General features: G+C 44.9%; 1 protein-coding gene across 1 annotated transcript in view; it reads right to left on the bottom strand.

Annotated features, from left to right (window-relative positions):
• The window catches only part of LOC139402255 (teneurin-2-like), a gene marked incomplete at its 3' end in the record, with an annotated part of 87,346 nt that overhangs the window by 60,104 nt on the left and 14,044 nt on the right, over positions 1-13,198 (bottom strand). Inside the window, exon 4 of the mRNA XM_071146353.1 lies at positions 798-1,036. Within this exon, the coding sequence (XP_071002454.1) occupies positions 798-1,036 (239 nt within the window). The remainder of the gene's footprint in view (positions 1-797; positions 1,037-13,198) is intronic.

Below are 13,198 nucleotides of genomic sequence, written 5' to 3' on the forward strand. Positions count from 1 at the left end.
CAGGCTGAGTGTGTGTACTCTACCTACCTATAAAGTAAGACAGTAGTATAGCTAGCAGGCTGAGTGTGTGTACTCTACCTACCTATAAAGTAAGACAGTAGTATAGCCAGCAGACTGAGTGTGTGTACTCTACCTGCCTATAAAGTAAGACAGTAGTATAGCCAGCAGGCTGAGTGTGTGTACTCTACCTACCTATAAAGACAGACAGTAGTATAGCCAGCAGGCTGAGTGTGTGTACTCTACCTACCTATAAAGTAAGACAGTAGTATAGCCAGCAGGCTGAGTGTGTGTACTCTACCTACCTATAAAGACAGACAGTAGTATAGCCAGCAGGCTGAGTGTGTGTACTCTACCTACCTATAAAGTAAGACAGTAGTATAGCCAGCAGGCTGAGTGTGTGTACTCTACCTACCTATAAAGTAAGACAGTAGTATAGCTAGCAGGCTGAGTGTGTGTACTCTACCTACCTATAAAGTAAGACAGTAGTATAGCTAGCAGGCTGAGTGTGTGTACTCTACCTACCTATAAAGTAAGACAGTAGAATAGCCAGCAGGCTGAGTGTGTGTACTCTACCTACCTATAAAGTAAGACAGTAGAATAGCCAGCAGGCTGAGTGTGTGTACTCTACCTACCTATAAAGTAAGACAGTAGTATAGCCAGCAGGCTGAGTGTGTGTACTCTACTTACCTATAAAGTAAGACAGTAGTATAGCCAGCAGGCTGAGTGTGTGTACTCTACCTACCTATAAAGACAGACAGTAGTATAGCCAGCAGGCTGAGTGTGTGTACTCTACCTACCTATAAAGTAAGACAGTAGTATAGCCAGCAGGCTTGCTGTAGTAATGGCCGACACGGCGGCACATTTCCAGCTGCAGTACTTGGACGGCTTGTTGAGCTTGAAGGCAGAGCGGGAGAAGGTGTTTCTGGGTAATAGGCGAGGGGGCGGAGAGTAGACCGTCCCAGAGGTCAGAGGGTAACCAGGGGAGGAGCTACTAAAGAGAGGGGTTGTCCCTGACGATGTCTTAAACAGGAAGTGCCTGAAGAGAGGGAGAGAAAGAAGGAGAGAGAGACAAAAATTTTGACAAAAATAATACTCACAGAGGTCCAAAACACACAGAGTCAAAACACACAGAGGTCCAAAACATACAGAGTCAAAACACACAGAGGTCCAAAACATACAGAGTCAAAACACACAGAGGTCCAAAACATACAGAGTCAAAACACAAAGAAACCCCAAAGAAGTCAACTAGAGAGAGAGAGGGGTTGAGAGTGGAGAGATATGAAGCCAGAGATTGAGAGTGGAAAGGAACAGAGAGACACGAGGCCAGAGATTGAGAGTGGAAAGGAACAGAGAGATACGAGGCCAGAGATTGAGAGTGGAAAGGAACAGAGAGATACGAGGCCAGAGATTGAGAGTGGAAAGGAACAGAGAGATACGAGGCCAGAGATTGAGAGTGGAAAGGAACAGAGCGATACGAGGCCAGAGATTGAGAGTGGAAAGGAACAGAGAGATACGAGGCCAGAGATTGAGAGTGGAAAGGAACAGAGAGATACGAGGCCAGAGATTGAGAGTGGAAAGGAACAGAGAGATACGAGGCCAGAGATTGAGAGTGGAAAGGAACAGAGATACGAGGCCAGAGATTGAGAGTGGAAAGGAACAGAGAGATACGAGGCCAGAGATTGAGAGTGGAAAGGAACAGAGAGATACGAGGCCAGAGATTGAGAGTGGAAAGGAACAGAGAGATACGAGGCCAGAGATTGAGAGTGGAAAGGAACAGAGAGATACGAGGCCAGAGATTGAGAGTGGAAAGGAACAGAGAGATACGAGGCCAGAGATTGAGAGTGGAAAGGAACAGAGAGATACGAGGCCAGAGATTGAGAGTGGAAAGGAACAGAGAGATACGAGGCCAGAGATTGAGAGTGGAAAGGAACAGAGAGATACGAGGCCAGAGATTGAGAGTGGAAAGGAACAGAGAGATACGAGGCCAGAGATTGAGAGTGGAAAGGAACAGAGAGATACGAGGCCAGAGATTGAGAGTGGAAAGGAACAGAGAGATACGAGGCCAGAGATTGAGAGTGGAAAGGAACAGAGAGATACGAGGCCAGAGATTGAGAGTGGAAAGGAACAGAGAGATACGAGGCCAGAGATTGAGAGTGGAAAGGAACAGAGCGATACGAGGCCAGAGATTGAGAGTGGAAAGGAACAGACAGATACGAGGCCAGAGATTGAGAGTGGAAAGGAACAGAGAGATAATTGCTCTCAGAGTATAGGTGAAGGAAATTCACACACAAACACACAGATACACACACACACAAACATTGCTTTGGGCACTCACTTGTGGACTTAATTATGTTTTCACAATATTTCCATGACATGGAATACACATTCAAATGACATCTTGAAGGGTGGGGTGTGCAATCCAATTCCCCTTAATGAAACTTTAATGAAACCGTTTGATTACGTTATTTTCTATATCTTTGGTCTGATTATATATCCTATTCTGCCTGTTTCATTTCAAGGTCACACTAAACCGTCACTCTTTCCCTACCCTGGCTCTCTCTTTTCCACCCTGTCTCTCTCTTTTCCACCCTGTCTCTCTCTTTTCCACCCTGTCTCTCTCTTTTCCACCCTGGCTCTCTCTTTTCCACCCTGTCTCTCTCTCTTTTCCACCCTGTCTCTCTCTTTTCCACCCTGGCTCTCTCTTTTCCACCCTGGCTCTCTCTTTTCCATCCCGGCTCTCTCTTTTCCACCCTGGCTCTCTCTTTTCCACCCCGGCTCTCTCTTTTCCACCCCGGCTCTCTCTTTTCCACCCCGGCTCTCTCTTTTCCACCCTGGCTCTCTCTTTTCCACCCTGGCTCTCTCTTTTCCACCCCGGCTCTCTCTTTTCCACCCTGGCTCTCTCTTTTCCACCCCGGCTCTCTCTTTTCCACCCTGTCTTTCTCTTTTCCACCCCGGGGAAACACCCTCCTCCTCTTCTCTCCTAGAACCAGACCTGTTGTTCACCTAGAACACCCTCCTCCTCTTCTCTACTAGAACCAGACCTGCTGTCCACCTAGAACACCCTCTTCCTCTTCTCTCCTAGAACCAGACCTGCTGTTCACCTAGAACACCCTCTTCCTCTTCTCTACTAGAACCAGACCTGCTGTCCACCTAGAACACCCTCTTCCTCTTCTCTACTAGAACCAGACCTGCTGTTCACCTAGAACACCCTCCTCTTCTCTACTAGAACCAGACCTGCTGTCCACCTAGAACAACCTTATCCCTTAACGTAACAAGATAACCATTATAGGCAGGCAACATATGAGATGTGAATAGACAACATTTTATTCCCGAAGTCGGACTGGACTGTATTTTCTTTCACTTCAGCTCAAATAATGGCCGCTATTGATTTTAACAAACGTTTATCATTTTTTTTACGAGGTTGCATCATATTTCTGTTGAAGCATCGATACACACTTCAAAATATGTACCAACAGAGTACGCTTTCCAGAGGTTCCCTCTGTGCTCCGTTTCGCAGACTTTGATTTGGACTCGTACTCCGACCCTCCCGTGTGTCACCAGTGTGGAGAGGAGGAGACAGTCCCAGGTTTAGAACTACTGAGTTTATTAAAGCACTATATATATACAAGTGGGACGAAATCCAAAGTGCAAAACTAATAAAGTACTCAGTAAATAGTAGGAGAGACTCCTCTCAGGAAAACAAGCAACATTACAATGACCGACAAAGACAAATGACAGAGGGGGTATATATACAGTGATAGAGTGGGGATTGGAACCAGGTGTGTGTAATGATGACGAGACAGGTCCGGGGTTGATGAGTGAAGGGCGTTTGCCAGCAGCAGGTTCGGCAGCAGCTAGAAGGCCGACGACGCTGAACGCCTGAGCTGGACAGGAGGGGGCGCCAAAGCAAAAGCTGGTGTGACACTGTGCTCCAATTTGCATACTTGGAGCATGATAGTATGCATTTTGAGAAAAAAAAAACAGTTTTGTAGAGGAAGTGTGCTTGTCAATAGAGGAAGTGTGCTTGTCAATAGATGAAGTGTGCTTCTCAATAGATGAAGTGTGCTTGTCAATAGATGAAGTGTGCTTGTCAATAGATGAAGTGTGCTTGTCAATAGATGAAGTGTGCTTGTCAATAGATGAAGTGTGCTTGTCAATAGATGAAGTGTGCTTGTCAATAGATGAAGTGTGCTTGTCAATAGATGCATTGTGCTTGTCAATAGATGAAGTGTGCTTCTCAATAGATGAAGTGTGCTTGTCAATAGATGAAGTGTGCTTGTCAATAGATGAAGTGTGCTTGTCAATAGATGAAGTGTGCTTGTCAATAGATGAAGTGTGCTTGTCAATAGATGAAGTGTGCTTGTCAATAGATGAAGTGTGCTTGTCAATAGATGAAGTGTGCTTGTCAATAGATGAAGTGTGCTTCTCAATAGATGAAGTGTGCTTGTCAATAGATGAAGTGTGCTTGTCAATAGATGAAGTGTGCTTCTCAATAGATGAAGTGTGCTTGTCAATAGAGGAAGTGTGCTTGTCAATAGATGAAGTGTGCTTGTCAATAGATGAAGTGTGCTTGTCAATAGATGAAGTGTGCTTGTCAATAGATGAAGTGTACTTGTCAATAGATGAAGTGTGCTTGTCAATAGATGAAGTGTGCTTGTCAATAGAGGAAGTGTGCTTGTCAATAGAGGAAGTGTGCTTGTCAATAGAGGAAGTGTGCTTGTCAATAGAGGAAGTGTGCTTGTCAATAGATTAAGTGTGCTTCTCAATAGAGGAAGTGTGCTTGTCAATAGAGGAAGTGTGCTTGTCAATAGAGGAAGTGTGCTTCTCAATAGATGAAGTGTGCTTGTCAATAGAGGAAGTGTGCTTGTCAATAGATGAAGTGTGCTTGTCAATAGATGAAGTGTGCTTGTCAATAGATGAAGTGTGCTTGTCAATAGATGAAGTGTACTTGTCAATAGATTAAGTGTGCTTCTCAATAGAGGAAGTGTGCTTGTCAATAGAGGAAGTGTGCTTGTCAATAGATGTGAATAATTATGAAGAGAAAAGAAAAGCTTGTGCGAATTAAATAACATTGATTTATATAGATTGCTGTGCAAGGTTGGTGCTGTTGTGTGCTGTGTGTGGAGCTGTTTGTTGTGTGTGTGTGTGTGTGTGTGTGTGTGTGTGTGTGTGTGTGTGTGTGTGATGGTGATCTGTCTGTGTGTGTGTGTGTGTGAGAGAGAGAGACTGTTGGTGAATAAGAGCGTTGACTTTCTGCTAATTACCCAGCATGCCCTTTGTCCTCTTGTTAATTGTCCAGGTCCCCCCTCTCTCGTTCCATCCTTCCTTGATCCCCCTCTTATCTCTTTCTCTCTCCCCCCTCCTCTCACATCCCCCCCCCTCGCTCTCTCTCTCCCTCTCTTCCTTCCTCTCCCGCTCCCTCTCTCCCTGTCTCTCCCTACCTCTCTCCTTCCCTCTCTTCTCTCCCTCTCTCCTCTCGCTCTCCCTTTCCCTCTCCCCCTCTCTATCTCTGTCCTCCCTCCTCTCCCTTTCCCTCTCCCCCTCTCTCTCTCCCTCTCTCTCTCTCTCTCTCCCTACCTCTCTCCTTCCCCTCTCTCTCTCTCTCTCTCCCTACGTCTCTCCTTCCCTCTCCCCCTCTCTCTCTGTCCTCCCTCTCTCTCCCTCTCCCCCTCTCTCTCTCTTCTCCCTCTCTCTCCCTCCTCTCTCCTTCCCTCTCTCTCTCTCTCTCTCCCTACCTCTCTCCTTCCCCTCTCTCTCTCTCTCCCTACGTCTCTCCTTCCCTCTCCCCCTCTCTCTCTGTCCTCCCTCTCTCTCCCTCTCCCCCTCTCTCTCTCTTCTCCCTCTCTCTCCCTCCTCTCCCTTCCCCCTCTCTCTCTCTCTCCCTACCTCTCTCCTTCCCTCTCCCCCTCTCTCTCTCTGTCCTCCCTCTCTCTCCCTCTCCCCCACTCTCTCTCTTCTCCCTCTCTCTCCCTCCTCTCCCTTTCCCTCTCTCCTCTCTCGCTCCCTCTCTCTCCCCCTCTCTTCTCTCCCTCTCTCCTCTCGCACTCCCTTTCCCTCTCCCCCTCTCTCTCTCTGTCCTCCCTCTCTCTCCCTCCTCTACCTTTCCCTCTCCCCCTCTCTCTCTCCCCCTCTCTCTCTCTCTCTCTCTTCCTTCCTCTCCCGCTCCCTCTCTCCCCCTCTCTCCTCTCTCGCTCCCTCTCTCTCCCCCTCTCTTCTCTCCCTCTCTCCTCTCGCTCCCTCTCTCTCCCCCTCTCTCCCCCTCTCTCCTTTCCCTATCTCCTCTCTCCTCTCGCTCTCCCTTTCCCTCTCCCCCTCTCTCTCTCTGTCCTCCATCTCTCTCTTCTCCCTCTCTCTCCCTCCTCTCCCTCTCTCTCTCCCCTCTCTCCTCCCTCTCTCTCTCTCCCCTCTCTACCCTGTTAAGCTGAGTTGGCGCGATCCTCTCAGTGATCTTCTATCTCTCCCAGAGCGGTCCAAGACAGAGAAGGAGGTGTGGGGGAACATCCTGATATGAGAGGCAAATTGAAGCATTTGCAGGACCGATTGGAAATCAAACTGTGTGAGAGCACACACACACACACACACACACACACACACACACACACACACACACACACACACACACACACACACACACACACACACACACACACACACACAGAGAGAGATTGGATATGGGACACAACAGTAACACATTCAATCTCCTCCCATACAATCTGTTTTATCATCCCTAAACCTCTCTGCACCTTCCTGACATTCTTTCCCTCTCTCTCCCTTATCTTATATTTCTTACTCTTCTCTCTCTCTTTCTCTCTCTCTCCCTTATCTTCTATTTCTTACACTTCTCTCTCGCTTTCTCTCTCTCTCCCTTATCTTCTATTTCTGACTATTCTCTCTCTCTTTCTCTCTCTCTCCCTTACCTTCTATTTCTTACTCTTCTCTCTCTCTTTCTCTCTCTCTCCCTTATCTTCTATTTCTTACTCTTCTCTCTCTTTCTCTCTCTCTCTCTCCCTTACCTTCTATTTCTTACTCTTCTCTCTCTCTTTCTCTCTCTATCTCTCTCTCTCTCTCTTATCTTCTATTTCTTACTCTTCTCTCTCTCTCTCTCCCTTATATTCTATTTCTTACTTCTCTCTCTCTCTCTCTCTCTCACACACACACTCTCTCTATCTCTCTCTCCCTTATCTTCTACAAGTTACTATTCTCTCTCTCTCTCGCTCTCTCTCCCTTATCTTCTATTTCTTACTCTTCTCTCTCTCTCTCCCTTATCTTCTATTTCTTACTTTTCTCTCTCTCTCCCTTATCTTCTATTTCTTACTCTTCTCTCTCTCTCTCTCTCTCGCTCTCTCTCTCTCTCTCTCTTCTTTCTCTCTCTCACTTATCTTCTATTTCTTACTCTTCTCTCTCTCTCTCTCTCTCCCTTATCTTCTATTTCTTACTCTTCTCTCTCTCTCTCTTCTTTCTCTCTCTCTTCTTTATCTCTCTCAATTCAATTCAATTGACATGGCAAGTTCATTATTACTTACATTGTCAAAGTATATATATCGGAAAAATATAAATAAAATGAAAATATATATTCATATATAAAATATATTTATATATAAATAAATGGTGGGACCAACAGCAATAATAATAGTAGTAGTGGACATGGGATTACCATTAACAACAACTACAACAACAATATTAATGAGAACAACAATACATTAAAGCAATGGTAGTGGACCAGTGTCAACATGACTGAGAATACAGTCTCTCTCTCATGACTGAGAAGACCAATGACATGGTAGTGGACCAGTGTCAACATGACTGAAAAGACAGTCTCTCACTCATGACTGAGAAGACACATGACATGGTATGAAAGACAAAACAAAACCAGATGGGAAATATTATCGACATTACTTTGCACTTTTCACTGGCTTGCCCTCAGGTTGTGGCAGGAGGACACAAATTTGGGCTTTTCACCCAATAAATATTGGATTTTTTCTTCATCTTTTATAGTTTCAAATTCTTTGTATTGAATTATAATTTTGGGAAATAAATATTCTCTTAGGTCTGAGTATTTGTCACAGTGTAGTAGGAAATGCAGCTCTGTCTCTACCTCTCCCCTGGAGCAGAGTGAGCACAGCCTGTCCTCTCTGGGCAGCCAGGTTTGTCTGTGACGACCGGTCTCTAGAGCCAGACTGTGCTCACTGAGTCTGTACCTAGTCAGTGTTTTCCTCAGTTTTCTATCAGTCACAGTGGTCAGATAGTCTGCCACCATGTACTGTCTGTTTAGAGCCAAATAGCATTGAAGTTTACTTAGATTTTTTGTGGTGTCTTTCCAATAGGTGATATATTTTAATTTTTGTTATGTGATGATTTGGTTTGGCCAGATTTTCTGAGTGCTGTCCTGAGGCTCTATGGGGTTGGTTTGGGTTGGTGAACTGAGCCTCAGAACCAGCTGGCTGAGGGGACTCTTCTCTTGTTTCATCTCTTGACATTGTAGAGCTGTGTGATGGATTGTTTTGGGGTCACTTGTTTTTAGATGGTTGTAAAATTTGATGGCTCTTTTTTCTATTTGAATGAGGAGGTGGTTTTGGCCCAATTCTGCTCTACATGCGTTATTTTGAGTTTTTCTTTGCACTTGCAATATAGTCTTGCAAAACTCTGCATGCAGTATTTCAATTGGATGTTTGTCCCATTTGGTAAATTAATTATTAGAGATTGGACCCCATACTTCACTGCCATATAGAGCAATTTGTTCTATAACTGATTGAACAATTTTGAGACAGATTCTAATTGGAATTTGATGCTCCTTTTAATGGCATAGAATGCTCTTCTTGCTTTGTCTCTCAGCTCATTCACAGCCATGTGAAAGCTACCTGTGTTGCTGATATTTAGTCCTAGATATGTGTCGTTTTTGGTGTATTCTAATAGAACTGTGTCCAAATAGAATTTATATTTGTCATCCTTATTTCTGGACCTTTGTTGTTTTTTAGGTTAAAGGTCAGAGCCCAGGTCTGACAGAACCTGTGGTTAACGGTCAGAGCCCAGGTCTGACAGAACCTGTGGTTAACGGTCAGAGCCCACCTGACAGAACCTGTGGTTCAGAGCCCAGGTCTGACAGAACCTGTGGTTAACGGTCAGAGCCCAGGTCTGACAGAACCTGTGGTTAACGGTCAGAGCCCAGGTCTGACAGAACCTGTGGTTAACGGTCAGAGCCCAGGTCTGACAGAACCTGTGGTTAACGGTCAGAGCCCACGTCTGACAGAACCTGTGGTTAACGGTCAGAGCCCAGGTCTGACAGAACCTGTGGTTAACGATCAGAGCCCACGTCTGACAGAACCTGTGGTTAACGGTCAGAGCCCAGGTCTGACAGAACCTGTGGTTAACGGTCAGAGCCCAGGTATGACAGAACCTGTGGTTAACGGTCAGAGCCCAGGTCTGACAGAACCTGTGGTTAACGGTCAGAGCCCAGGTCTGAGAGAACCTGTGGTTAACGGTCAGAGCCCAGGTCTGACAGAACCTGTGAAGATGATCTAGATGCTGCTCTAACTCCTCCTTAGTGGGAGACGGCAGCACCAGGTCATCTGCGTACAGCAGACACTTGATTTCAGTGTTGTGTAGGGTGATACCAGGTGCTGCCGATTCTTCTAATGTTTTTGCCAATTCATTAATGTAGATGTTAAATAGTGTTGGACTTATTGGGCAGCCCTGTTTCACTCCCCGTCCCTGAATGAAGAAGTCTGTTTGCTTGTTGTCAATTTTAAACGCACATTTGTTTTTAGTGTACATTGATTTAATAACATCATATGTTTTCACTCCAATGCCACTTTCTATTAGTTTATAAAAAAGACCTTCGTGCCAAATTGAATCAAATGCTTTCTTGAAATCTACAAAACACGAGTAGATTTTTCCTTTGTTTTGGTTTACTTGATTATCAATTAGAGTGTGGAGGGTGTAAATGTGGTCTGTTGTACGATCATTTTTTAGAAATCCAATCTGGCTTCTGCTCAGGACGTTGTGTTCGTCAAGGAAATGATGCAGTCTGCTATTTATAATACTGCAGAGAATTTTCCCGATGTTGCTGTTAACGCAAATTCCTCTGTAATTATTTGGGTCAAATTTGTCTCCATTTTTATAGATTGGTGTGATCAATCCCTGGTTCCAAATATCGGGGAAAATACCTGCAGTGAGGATATTGTTGAAGAGTTTGAGTATAGCCAATTTGAATTTGTGGTCTGTATATTTGATCATTTCATTTAAAATACCATCAGCACCACAGGCCTTTTTGGGTTGGAGAGTGCATAGTTTTCCCCATAATTCTTCTTCTGTAATTGGGGTATCCACAGGATTCTGATAGTCTTTGACTGCTGATTCAAGGATTTGTAATTTTTCTTGTGTATCTTTTTGTTCTGGGCTCTTTGTGATATTGCTGTAGAGGATTGCAAAGTGATTTCTCCACATATCCCCATGTTGGAGAGACAATTCCTCATGATGAGGTTTGTTTCATTTATTACAATTCTCCCAGAAGTGTTTGGATTCTATGGATTCCTCAATTCCATCCAGCTGACTTCTAATGTGCTGTTCCTTTTTTGTTCTTAGGGTGTTTGTCAGTTTTTCCCCATATTGAAGGCGTATATTTTTGTTGTCTGGTTCTATGTGTTGTTCATTAGATATATTTCTCAATGACTTTCTTAGATTTTTGCAATCATTATCAAACCATTTTTCATTATCTGTTATTTCTGGTTTGCTCTTATGCTTCTTTAAATTAGCCAAGGAGGCTAATTTGTCAAATATAAAGTTTATGTTCCAAACAGCCAAATTTACACCTTCATTGCTGTAGGAGAATGTTAAGGCTAAAAAGTTGTCCAGGATAGATTGTATTTTTTGGCTACTAATTGCTTTTTGGTAGATGTCTGTACTGTTTTCTCTCCATCTATAGGCCTGTTTAGTACCATGTAATTTATTGGGCTGTGATGCTTCATGGTTGGGTTCTGCTCTTCTCAGATACACTGTGATTTTACTGTGGCCTGAGAGAGGTGTTAGTGGGCTGATTGTGAAGGCTCTGAGAGACTCTGGGTTTAGGTCGGTGAGGAAGTAGTCTACAGTGCTGCTGCCAAGGGATGAGGTGTAGGTGTACCTACCAAAAGAGTCCCCTCTCAGCCTACCATTGACTATGTACAGACCCAGTGTTCGACAGAGCTTCACGAGCTGTACTCTGTTTTTGTTTTTCACTCTGTCATAGTTGTTTCTGGGGGGGAATGTGGGGAGGGAAAGGTTGTTGCTTCCTGGTAGGTGTTTATCCCCATCACTGTTAATAGTGTCTTGTTCTTCTGCTGTTCTGGCATTCAGGTCTCTCTCTCTCTTCTTTCTCTTTCTTTCTTTCTTTCTTTCTTTCTTTTTTCCTTTCTTTCTTCCTTCCTTTCTCTCTCTCCCTTATCTTCTATTTCTTACTCTTCTCTTTCTCTCTCTCTCTTCTTTCTCTCTCTCTCTCTCTCTCTCTCTCTCTCTCCATAAAACAATCTCTTTCTATTAACCCCTCGCTCAGTTTCTCCCATTCTCCCATTTCTCTTGTCATTCTAGCCTAAACCCTAAATCTCACTCTGGTGCCTTCATCCCTCTTCCCTGCCAACCTGTCCAGACTATCCACAACACACACACACACACACACACACACACACACACACACACACACACACACACACACACACACACACACACACACACACACACACACACACACACACACACACACACACACACACACACACACACACACACACACACACGGCTAGAGTGTCATCTCTTAATGAGAGGGAGGATAGGTACTGGCAGCAGTCTGATGGTGTGACTCTGCCAGAGCTCTCTCTGGCTCTGTCTCCAGAACTCCAGCCAGACCACCCAGCCTCTCCTCTCCTTGTGCCCAGACAGGAGGGCCCGTCCTGGGGCTAGAGGGAGGGGGTTGGCAGGCTTGTCTGGAGGTCTGGGCTCCAGCTCCAGTCACTGTGACAAGGCACACAGCCATGCCCAACCCCTACCACCTGAACCTAAACAGGCTGGGCTGGCAGGACAGACAGGAGAGTGTATTTGTCCATCTGCAGAAACATTCCCCTAATTTAAAAGCCTCTGAGGGTCATCTACTGTGTGTGTGTGTGTGTGTGTGTGTGTGTGTGTGTGTGTGTGTGTGTGTGTGTGTGTGTGTGTGTGTGTGTGTGTGTGTGTGTGTGTGTGTGTGTGTGTGTGTGTGTGTGTGTCTATTTTTATGTATGTGTGAGAGATAATGTGTGTGTGTGTTACTTTATGTGTGTGAAAGAGATTGTGTGTGTTTGTGTTTTCTGTTCCACTTATTGCATGTTACAGCATCAGTCAGCTCTGCCGCAGGCCTGGGACCTGTCCTAGTGAATTAGTGATGATCAGACTCATCAATACTGCATGGCGCTCTCTCGCTGGGAATCTGATCTGGGATCAGAGTTGGAGAGCAGAGCGCATGCAAGACCAAAGAAGGGTGTGTAAGCAGTACACCTTCCTCTGAGGCTCTCTCTCTCTCTCTGTGTGTGTGTGTGTGTGTGTGTGTGTGTGTGTGTGTGTGTGTGTGTGTGTGTGTGTGTGTGTGTGTGTGTGTGTGTGCGTGCGTGCGTGTGTGTGTGTATTTTCATGATGTATGATGCATTTTCCGAATGTGTCATGTGTGTGTGTGTGTGTGTGTGTGCGTGCGTGCACAGTGTGTGGTCTCATGCAGTCCCCAGCGTAGTTGATATTCAGCATGTGAGGTTCCACAGGGATACAGTAGGAGGCTTCCATCCCATCAGTGTCTTGTACAATACACAGGCTGATCTGTTCATTGGTTGATAGACTGATCAACACTGTTCATTGGTTGATAGACTGATCAACACTGTTCATTGGTTGATAGACTGATCAACACTGTTCATTGGTTGATAGACTGATCAACACTGTTCATTGGTTGATAGACTGATCAACATTGTTCATTGGTTGATAGACTGATCAACATTGTTCATTGGTTGATAGACTGATCAACATTGTTCATTGGTTGATAGACTGATCAACACTGTTCATTGGTTGATAGATTGATCAACACTGTTCATTGGTTGATACACTGATCAATACTGTTCATTGGTTGATAGACTGATCAACATTGTTCATTGGTTGATAGACTGATCAACATTGTTCATTGGTTGATAGACTGATCAACACTGTTCAT

This window comes from Oncorhynchus clarkii, unplaced genomic scaffold (genome assembly GCF_045791955.1).
Source record: "Oncorhynchus clarkii lewisi isolate Uvic-CL-2024 unplaced genomic scaffold, UVic_Ocla_1.0 unplaced_contig_1486_pilon_pilon, whole genome shotgun sequence".
NCBI lineage: Eukaryota > Metazoa > Chordata > Actinopteri > Salmoniformes > Salmonidae > Oncorhynchus > Oncorhynchus clarkii.